At 46.5% G+C, this 11,085-nt stretch overlaps 1 protein-coding gene across 1 annotated transcript; it reads right to left on the bottom strand.

Annotated features, from left to right (window-relative positions):
- Positions 1-7,916: 7,916 nt before the first annotated feature.
- Positions 7,917-10,863, bottom strand: Hilpda (hypoxia inducible lipid droplet associated). Its single transcript, XM_059256545.1, has 2 exons — positions 10,669-10,863; positions 7,917-8,764 (listed from the first exon to the last, which is right to left on the bottom strand). Exon 2 carries the CDS (start codon positions 8,706-8,708, stop codon positions 8,514-8,516), a length of 195 nt encoding a protein of 64 aa, XP_059112528.1. The 5' UTR covers positions 8,709-8,764; positions 10,669-10,863; the 3' UTR covers positions 7,917-8,513.
- Between the last annotated feature and the right edge of the window lie 222 nt (positions 10,864-11,085).

The raw sequence follows: 11,085 nt of genomic DNA, 5'->3' as shown, positions 1-11,085 counted from the left end.
CAGAGCCCCGAGGGCCTGTCGGCTCACAATGGCAGGAATGACATCAAGGAATGTGATGGCTGGCTAACAACAGGGAAAGGGAGAAGGGGGCCGGAACAGGGTGTACAGGACCGTGCGGTGACTGCAAACCAGCAGAAAAATCCCAGGTTCTAAACATTCGCCCTTACCCCAAGCAGGAGGAGAATGATCTTCCTAAGAGTTTGCCAGGCCCCCCAATGAAGGTCTCTGGGAAAATCGCAGGCTTTGATCCTCTCTCCTCACTGGAAGCTACACACAAGAACTCTTTGTAAGTTCAAAGTGTTTACCTGAAGTCAGGCTTTGGGGACCTGCAGGAGGGCTCAGCAGGTAAGAGGGTTTGCCGCCAAGCCTGAGGATCAGCATTTGATCCCTGAGAGCCACAAGATGGAAGGAGAGAACTGGCTCTGTCACGTTGTCCTCTGATCTCCATGTGCACAGTTTCATGCAGGTGTCCACACACACACACACACACACACACACACACGTAATAAAAATAACTAAATGTGATTAAAAAATAAAGTCGGGCTCTGACCTGCCCAAGAGAATGGAAGGGTAGGAGAAAGGGAATTAATTTCCTCTACTCCTTCTTATGGGGAAAGTGAGATTTAAAATAATAATAATAATAACCAGGTTGTTATTTAGTTATAAAGAGTGAACAAAGGAAGAGGCAATGGCTTGGCAGTGTGTCCATTGAAGCCAGCTCAAAATGGCCACCGAAAGAGCTGGGTGGGAAGCGTGCCCCTGTGGTGTCAAGTACTTGGGAGGCTGAGGCAGGAGGATTGGTTGAACCCAGGAGTTTGAGGCCAGCTTAGATCTCGTTTAGAAAAGCTTAATGAAAAAATACAGACCATTTCATGATTCTGTCAGGGCCATACTACTCTCTTTTTTTTTTCCAACCATGCTGCTGTGAACCCTAGAAAAACTTTTTTTTGGGGGGGAGGAGACTTCAAAATACTTATAAATGAACACTTTTTTTCTTTTCATCATATTAGTGAAACAGAGTCTCACTAGGTAGCCCTGGCTGCCCTGGAACTGAGTAGATCAGGCTGGCCTTGAACTCACAGAAAGCCACCTACTGACCTCTGCCTCCCGAGTGCTTGGACTAAAGGCATATATGTGCCACTGCATCTGGCCAATAAACACACTTTAAAAATAACGCGTCATCAAAGAAATTGTAAAATGTCTGGACTGGGTGTGTTAGGAATTTAGTAAAATAAAAACAACTTGTCAAAAAGTACGAGTTTTAGCCATGGACTACAGAGTGGTGGTTCACTCCTGTGATCTCAGCACCTAGGAAGCTCAGACAGGAGGATTGCCGTGGGTTTGTGGCCAGCCTGGGTTACTCATTTGAGGGTAACCTGTACTACACAGTGAGGTTATGTCTCAAAACAAAACCAAAAAGCACAGGCAGCCCTTAGTGTACCTGAGCTCCATTCAGCCAAGGGAACATGCTCTGAAAAGCCAGTGTTACAGGAACTTAGGGGAGGGGGGTGCTATGTTAGAGACCCAGAGAAGGTCACGGCACCTCGCTTCAGCCCTTCTCTTTCTTCTTGCTCTCTGGCCTGGCACACTTATCCTCTCCCCTTTCTCTCCTATAATAAACTACCTCCTTTCTTGCAACAGAAAGAAAGAGAAGAGAAGGAACCACTGCTAGTCATGAATAGACACACAATTCTTTCTTAACCACAAAAAGAGAAATGTACTATGTTCCTGGATTCAGCATCAAGATGCATATAATACACACGCGCACACCACATAAATTTTTATATTGCCATAAAGCTAAAGAGACCATCCTATTTGTAGTACATCTTTTCATCACTAAGGTGAGATTTGTTCATGCAACAAATATTTAGTGAGCACCTACTACGTGCTAGACAGTATTCTGGATGCTTGGGATACATTAATTAACAAAACAAAAGCTGTTGTTTCAGTACCGAGGACTACACTCAGAGCCTTGCACTTGCTAGGCCAGTGTTCAACCACGGAGACAGACTCTCACTATTTATTTACTTCTGTTTTTGTTTGTTTGAGATAGAGTCTCACTGTGTAGCCCTGGCTGTCCTGGAATTCACTACGTAGACCAGGCTGGCTTTGAACTCACAGAGATCTGCCTGCCTCTGCTGAGTGCTGGGATTAAAGATGAGCACTATCATTTCTGGCCCTAAAAGCTTTTTGCAATGGAATTCAGACAGAAATAAAAAACTATAGAGTGTTCTGGAATGTTCTATAGAAATAAAAGAATGAATTGGAAAGAACCAAAAAATGCTGGTGGGGGTTGGAATGGGCTTATTGCCTCATTAAACAGGGTGGGCAGTTTTTAAAAAGCATGTTTTCTGTTGGAGCACATATGCACCATGGCATGCTTGTAGATGTCGGAAGACAATTTGGGGGTTCTGTGGTGGTATTGTGTTCCCCAAAATATTGTATACCCTAATAAATTTATCTTGGGTCAGAGAACAGACAGCCACTAGATACAGAGGCTAGAAAATGGTGGCACTCACACCTTTAATCCTAGCATTCCAGAGACAGAAATCCCTCTGGATCTCTGTGAGTTCAAGGCCACATTAGAAACAGCCAGGCATGGTGACTCACGCCTTTAATCCCAAGAAGTGAGCCTTTAATCCCAGGGAGTGATGGCAAAAACAGAAAGGTATATAAGGCGTGGAGACCAGAAACTAGAAGCATTTGGGCTGGTTAAGCTTTTAGCTGGTTAAGCTTCAGGCTTCCAAGCAGCACAGTTCAGCTGAGAGCCATTGGGATGAGGACACAGAAGTGTCCAGTCTGAGGAAACAAGACCAGCTGAGAAGCTGGCCAGGTGAGGTAGCTGTGGCTTGTTCTGGTTCTCTGATCTTCCAGTTCAACCCCAATACCTGGCTCAGGTTTGATTATATTAATAAGAACTTTTAAGATTCCTGCTACAGGGTTCTCCCCTTCTTCCCTGTAGTTCCTGGGGATTGCACACAAGTCTGCCAGGCTCTGCAGTGGTACCTTTACCCTCAGAATCATTTTGCCAGCCCCCTTCTGGAGATTTCTGAAATCAGTGGCACCTTCATTGCAAGGAAAACGCCTATGACCCAACTTCAGACATCCCTCCCCCCCCTTTCTCCTTTTCTTCTGTTCATTTCTGTGGTTTTGAGTGTGTGGTAAGTGAGTGTGTCTGTGTGTGTTTCCTTGTATGAGGTGTAGCTGTGCACATGGCGTCTGTGGAGCTCAGAGGACAGTTCTTGGGTGTTGGTCCTTACCCTTTTACCTTGAGACCAGGTCTCTTCGAACTGTGTACCCCAGGTCAGGCAGGCCAGCTAGCTTCTTTCAGTTCTCCTGGGCCTTGGGATCGCAGAAGCACCTACTACTGTTTTGGCTTGTATATGTGTTTGGGATCAGAATTCGGGTGGTCAGACTTGCTGGGTAAAGAACCTTTACCCACTGAGCCACTCCCCAGCCCCCAGGACTTATCTGGACTGTCTGTTCATGGGCCAGCCTTATGCTATTCTAAATGTTGAAGTTTTATGGACCTGATCAGGTTAATTTGAAAATATTTTTTCTCCCTCCCACCCCCGCCATTCTATTGAATATGGCACAATATTCCCTTCTTCCCTTCCAATGGCAATAGTTCAGACCTCCAGTTAACAGATTTAAAACTCAGTGGTTGGAGTTTTCTACACGTACTGTGCCTTGGCTCATTGCCATATCTTTGCTCACATGTTCCTACCACTGAGATGTTCTTCCCAAACTCAGGGGCCCCCAAATCTCTTCATTTTAGCTGGTCCCTACTACTCAAGAATCAGAGGCAAGGGGATCGAAATGCATGGCCTGCATGAGCTACACAAACAAGACTGCATTGTGAGATGGTCCTCTGACCATACAAGGCATGTGCATGTCCACACCCCATACAAGAACACACACACACACACACACACACACACACACACACACACACGATACACTCACTTATCACACACATGAAACTACAGGGAAAAAAAATCAGGAAGTGGCTCTTCATTAACACCCACCTCCAATTAGCTTCCTGTGTCTCTGTCCTATATAAATATTTCTGTCACAGAGTTATTGTATGAGATTTTTTTAAAACCTGTTTTCCCCTCTAACATCTTATGCCTCATTAGAGGAGGTCAGTGAGGATGAGGTCAGAATTCCATAGGTTGTGTGTGCAATGTGTTGGTCCAGCTAGGCTGCTACACTGCAGTAGCAACGCTGCCCTTACGTCCCTCTCCCCCAATCTCTACAGCTTCACACAGTAAACGCTGTTTTCCCTTTCTCCAGGGGTCAGTTGAGGCTTTTCTCTGCGGCATCTTCACTACAGGGCATAAACCAACGGAGAAGTTCCATACATATCAATTCTAGTTCCCGAAGCACGGCGGAGGGCGTGGGGTGGGGAGCTTCCTCTATGGAAGTCAGTCTTTACATGTAGAACACGCGTACTGCTGCTACTCAGAACTCATTGAGCAGAATTAGTTATATGGCCTCATTCAACCACAAGGGGTCAGGAGTGAGCTTCCAGCCAGGAAAGGTCGCAGTCACCTGTAATCCCAGTGAAGAGGCTGAGGCGAGATTTCTGTAAGTTTGAGTCCACTCTGGACCACGCAGTGAGACTCTGTTTCAAAACAAACAAACAAACAAAGAAAGAAATGCAGGAATATTTGGAGACTACAATGACTACCACTCCTGGCCTTCCTGGTAGATAATTACTCAACTCATATCTCTCCTACAGGTAGGACACCCTTACTACACCTTCCCTCAAAGGAAAAAAATAAAATAAAATTTCTCTACCAGTGTGGCTGACATATATATATATATATATATATATATATATATATATATATATATATATATATATATATATCATGCTTCCACACAGCAGTCCGGCAGATGAGGAATGGGGGTGGGCCACAGCAGCCTGATGATTGTGGAATATCAACCAGCAGTAGTGTGGGCCCCTTCCCCTGGAGGAAGGGGTGCACTGTCCAGGCAACTGTTTCCTTTTGGGAACTCAGGTCTTGCTACATTATAACCTAATATGTCCTTGACTGATGAAAAAATTGGAATTAGCTGGGCATGGTGGTACATACCTGTAATCCCACCAATTAGGAGACTAAGGCAAGGAGGGTTGCCAAGAGTTCAAAGTCAGTACTGACTATATAGCGAAACCCTGTCTCTAAATTAGTGTGCATGGGTGCACACAACCAAAGCCAACTAACACTGATATGTGTGACATTAGCTTACATGGAGAGCAGGCATGCACCACCATGCTTGGTTTCCAGTTACAGTTTTTTACTTGTACATTTGTTTATTTATGGGTGGGGGGCACATTTGTGAACGGCAAAGAACAACTTACAGGAGTTGGCTCTCACCTTCCATCACGTGAGTCCTGGGGATCCAATTCAGGTCATCAAGCTAGGCAGCAAGTGCTTTACCCACTGAGCCAGCTTGCCAGACCTCCAATTACTTTTTTTTTAAATTTTTCGAGACAGGGTTTCTCTGTGTAGCTTTGTGCCTTTCCTGGAACTCACTTGGTAGCCCAGGCTGGCCTCGAACTCACAGAGATCTGCCTGGCTCTGCCTCCTGAGTGGGATTAAAGACGTGCACCACCACCGCCCAGCTTTACATTTTTTTTTCCCCTGTGACTGAGTTTCTCTGTGTAGCTTTGGAGCCTGTCTTGGAACTCACTCTGTAGCCCAGGCTGGCCTCCAATTCAGAGATCCGACTACCTCCACCACCACCACCACCACCACCACCACCACCACCACCACCACCCAGGGTGACAACAGATCTTAAACCTCAACAACTGAATCAAAGTTTGAGGCCAGCCTGAGCTACAAAGCAAGACCCAATAAATAAATCTTTGGCTAAGAAATCTTTGACACTGGGCAGTGGTGGTGGTGGTGGTGGTGGCGGCGGCGGCGGCGGCGGCGGCGGCGGCGGCGGCGCACGCCTGTAAACCCAGCACTTGGGAGGCAGAGGCAGATGGATCTCTGTGAGTTCAAGGCCAGCCTGGTCTATAGAGCTAGTCCAGGACAGGCACCAAAGCTACAGAGAAACCCTGTCTGGAGAAAAAAAAAAAAGAAAGAAAGAAAGAAAGAAAAAGAAAATCTTTGGCTAAGAATGTACCTAGAATGGGGAGTTTGGCAATACACTGATACCAAACAGCAATACACAAAATGAATCCCTAAACAGGGTTTATCAGCCAGTTTCATTAAGAGCACCAAGAAAGTAGAACTGGTTGAACAGGAGGCTGTGTTCCATTCCTTTCTTTTGGCCAAAATCAAATTCCTAAAACAATGAACACAGAGATGAGAATAAATGGATAACATAGCCTGAGGCAAAGTGAACACTTTGATACGCAGTGCAGGGAATGGAGTGTTGGAATGGGGGTAAGGAACCCTCTTTACTAGTCATGATGGCACACACCATTAATCCCAGCACCTGAGGCAGATGGGGCTCTGTGAAGGAGGCCAGTCTGGGTCACTTGTCGAGCTAGAGAGTTCTAGGCTAGACAGGGCTATGTCGTGAGACTGTTCCGAAACAAAACAAAACACGCTCTTCCACTGATGAATAAAGGTGAAGCTGCCAGAGCCGGGTGAGGGCAGAAACAATCACCTACAATGTAGCTATAATCCCAGATCCTCGAGGCTAGGGTGGAAGGGTCCTAAGTTCAAGGCCAGCCTGGGTCACTTATCAGCTACATTTAGTGGTAAAATTAAACAACCACATGGGTGGATAAGACAATGCAGAGACAGAACAGCAAGGCCTGCAGGAACACTTGTCTCTTATAGACTCGAGGAAGGGCTGGGAGAGGGTGTTGTCCTCGGAGAATGAATGAACAACTCTGCCTTGGAGACAAGTCTCTCACATAAAATGGCATACTATCTCCAAAGGACCCAAGTACATCCTAGCATACACTTACCTCTGAATTACCTATAGTACCCAATAGAATAGAAATACTATAGTTGCTCTATTTTTTTTTTTTTGTTTTGTTTAGGGAGAAATGAAAAGAAAAATGTCTTATCTTGGACAAAAATATTTCATCATGGACATAATTAAAACAAAAACAAAACTATTTTCGGGGCTGGAGAGATGGCTCAATGATTAAGGGCACTGACTACTCTTCCAGTGGACCTAGGTTCAAATCCCAGAACCCACATGCAAGTCACTATCTGTAACTCCAAGATTTGACACTCATACAGACACATCTGCAGGCAAAACACTAACGCATATAAAATAAAAGTTAATAAAAAATATTTCCACTGTACAGTTTCAGTGGTACAGTGCTTACCTAGTATGGGCAAAGCCCTAAATTCAATCCTGAGCACTAATAATCAAAAGCTCAACCTACAACTGGCTGAATCCATGGAGGCAGCTATGAAGGGCCAATTGTGATAGTCTTGCCTATGCTCATATAACTGGCTGATACAGGGCAAGCCTGAAAAGCCCTGTCCCCAAGTCTATGTTTAAACAATTTTTATTGTTTGAGCTCAGTCTTGCTATGCAGTCTTGGAACTTTTGGCAATCCTCCTGCCTCAGCTTCCTAAGTGTTGAGGATCATAGGCATATACTACCATGTTCAATTCCTAAACAAAGCTTTGAGAACTGTCTTGCTCCTGAGTTTGAAAATACTAAGTTTAGGTATAAGCAGGTGAATCAGGAGGTCAAGGCAAGCCTCAGCTACACGAGACAATCTCAAAAATAAAAATGGCTAGGTGTGGTGGCACACACCTTTAATCCCAGCACCAGGGAGGCAGAGGCAGGCATCTCTGAGGACAGAGAGAGAGAGAGAGAGAGAGAGAGAGAGAGAGAGAGAGAGAGAGAGAGTGTTTACTCAAAGATATAGGATTTAAACTTTTCCTTACTACTTTCAGGGGCAGACATGTCAACATGACACATAGTGGAAATATATATAGTCTCATTTATTGTATTAGAAAAATTCATTTAAGCCACACAGTGGCTGGATCTCCCACACCCTGAGCAGGTCTGATCATCCCACAACCCTCTTTAGACATTATACATAAACGCATGTGCACTACATTGGAGGAAGAACTTAATGTACAACTGAGACCTGGACACTGGATATTCCAACCTCTTTCTCCTTATTGCCAACCCATAACCCCTTAACTGCTGTCCAAACAGCTCTCATGGAAGAGACTCGGTATCAAACCAACCAGAAGTTACGTACGTCCAAGAGTCCTTTATCTCCCAACAGCTGAAGCTGGTATACCTCCGAGATCTCAGGGCCACACTGCAGGACAGCAAAGCATATGGCAAACATCGGAAGAATGAGATTCCATCCCACAGCCAGACAACCCACTCACACCTCTACATTAAATACACCCTTTTCCAGGGTATGGAACATCCAAAAAAAAGGCCCTTCCAGGCCTACTAACAGTTCTTTGGAGACACCGATGGTGCCTCTTTGGAAATGGAGCACTTGGTTGAACATGCTGATGTTAGTGTGCCAAAGTACAGCTGATTTCTGGATGGAGGTTTTATTGTACGCCTCTAGATGCATGGTCTGGTAGGCCTTTGGGAGGCTCTGTGTTGTCCAGCTGACCTCTGGTGACCCAGGGGCTCCCAAGCAATGGGCTCTCCAATAAGCCCTCCACTGACTCCATCAGTCTAACGAAGACGGAGAGCAGCGTCAGTATGACCCCCAGCAGATAGAGGTTCACCATATACTTCATGGCTGCTATGTCCAGCTCCTTTGCAGGGAAGTAGAGCTGCTTTCTGCTTCTAGACCCTGTGAAGAAAGCGGAAAAAGAGTCTATAATCTAGTCTCTGGGGATGTGTATGCATCCTTCAGCTCTGATTTTCCTGGGAGAAGAGAAGCCCTGCCAGCCAGGCAGCCAGGGCCACTGCAGGTCTGCTCACAGCATCATCCTCAAGTATGTTTGCACTGCAAACACCACGGCGGAAGAACAAATCATACGCTGGAATCATTTCCAGAGCACTGTTTACAACTGTTTGTCTTAACTCTTCTCACTCTTTCCAGAATCCTGCTCTGTTGCCCAGGCTAGCCTCATACTTCAAGCAATCCTCTTGTCTGTGCCTCTCAAATGCTGGGATTTCAGAGACATTCCACATATCCAGCTACTTTTACTTCTCCTGAAGACCATTCCTACCAAGAGCAATGGACAGACCCCATGTTGCCGTGACAGTACTTCCCTTTACATAAGGAAATATAGGAAAAATCATGCTGGAGAGACATGGGGCTCAGCTGTTAGCACTGGCTGATCTTGCAGAGGACTGGAGTTTGATTTCCAGCACCCAGATGGCAGCTCACAATCATATGTAACTCCAGTCCCCAGGGAATCTGATACCGTCTCTGGCCTCTACTGGCACCACACACCCATGATGCATAGCAAGCATGCAGCCAAAACGTGAGGCACAATACATACACACACACACACACACACACACACACACACACACACACACACACACAATGAAAATGCTAGATGGGGCTGGTGGTGCATGCCTAGGCTGGGCAACTTAGTGAGACCCTGATTCTAAAGGTGTAAAAAGAGGTTTGAACCAGGCCATGGTGGCCCACGCCTTTAATCCCAGCATCGGCAGTCAGATCTCTAAAGCCAGCCTGGTCTACAGAGCAAGTTCTAAGACATCCAGGGCTACAGAGAAACCCTGTCTCGGGGATAAAAAAAAAAAAAAAAAAAAAAAAAAGAGGCTGAAAATATAACTCAGTGGTATAGAGAGCTCGCCTAGCATGCTGCAGCACCACAAGAATAAAAAGAACATGCTCGGGCTGGAGAGATGGCTCAGAGGTTAAGAGCACTGGCTGTTCTTCCAGAGGTCCTGAGTTCAATTCCCAGCAACCACATGGTGGCTCACAACCATCTGTAATGAGATCTGGTTCCCTCTTCTGGCCTGCAGGGATACATGCAGGCAGAATACTGTATACATAATAAATAAATAAATCTTTAAAAAAAAAAAAAAAAAAAAAAAAAAAAAAAGAACATGCTCTAGATAAGACAACCTGTATATTAGTCTACTGTATCACACATTTGAGTATAAACGTCTTGAAAGTCAATATAAATACAAATGATAAGGGTGGCAAAGGCCTGTAATCCCAGCTATGAAGGAGGCTGAGGCAGAAGGAAAGCATGTTTAAGGGCGGCCTGAGCTACAGAGAGAGTTTAGAAGCTACTTTGGGGGACTTGGTGAAGCCTTGTCTCAAATTAAAAAGGGCTGGCCCAGTGGTAATCTTAGCATATACAAAATTCTAGGTTCAGTCCCTAGTACCTCAAAACAAAAAGCAGTAACCACAGAATAACTGAAAGTTAAATCAAGTTAATTTGTCCAAGCATCCTTGAATGCTTTCAAATAGTTCAGGCATTCTGGAAAAAACTTAGGGCCACGCGGTCGTCCCACAAGACAAGAACCCAGCCTTCAGGGGGACAGTTACTACACAACACTCTAATAGATACATTAGAAAGGGGAAGATGAGGGTGCTTTGGGCACGCTTGGTGGGCGAGCATCGGCGGCCCATGGGGTTCATAGATCGGCAGAGAGCCGACGGAGGCTCTGGAGGAACAGCCCTGAAAGGAGGCGCAGGCAGCCTGACGGACCACAGGGCGAGGGATCCAGGATTGGAGCCTCCAGCTTGGAGGATCCTGGACCAGTTACCTCAGGAGGAAGAGTCGGGAGACGGCTGCTCGCTGTCACAGCAGGTCGTGCAGGCCTAAGGAGGAAGATCCGCAGAGTCGCAGCGTGGAAACTCCACGCAGGCACCGCTCGGGATACAAATAAGGAGCGGAGAGAAACCGACGTCTCGAGGCCCCGCCCACTGCGGGCGAGGCCCCGCCCCCGGAGACCGCGCACGCGTACCGGAGCCGCACGCACGCTTCCCCACGCACGCTTCCCCGGTGCACGTCCGCTCTTCGCCCTGCCCCCGCGTCAGCCGGACCGGTCACCGCCGAGTTCGGAGGGAGTCGCGGCGAGCACGCGGCTCACGGTTGACTCACTGCTGTCCGGAAGGGGTCTAGCGTGAGGATCAACCCTGCCGGCCTTCTTCTAAGACAACCAGGGCGCCAAAAGGCGCCT

This window comes from Peromyscus eremicus, chromosome 3 (genome assembly GCF_949786415.1).
Source record: "Peromyscus eremicus chromosome 3, PerEre_H2_v1, whole genome shotgun sequence".
Classification (NCBI taxonomy): domain Eukaryota; kingdom Metazoa; phylum Chordata; class Mammalia; order Rodentia; family Cricetidae; genus Peromyscus; species Peromyscus eremicus.
Note: the sequence above shows the minus strand (reverse complement) of the source record. Positions and strands in the feature narration are given on the sequence as shown.

Bases quoted from the DNA above. Each gene is read 5' to 3' on its own strand.
- Hilpda (XM_059256545.1), bottom strand. From the start codon at position 8,708: ATGAAGTATATGGTGAACCTCTATCTGCTGGGGGTCATACTGACGCTG.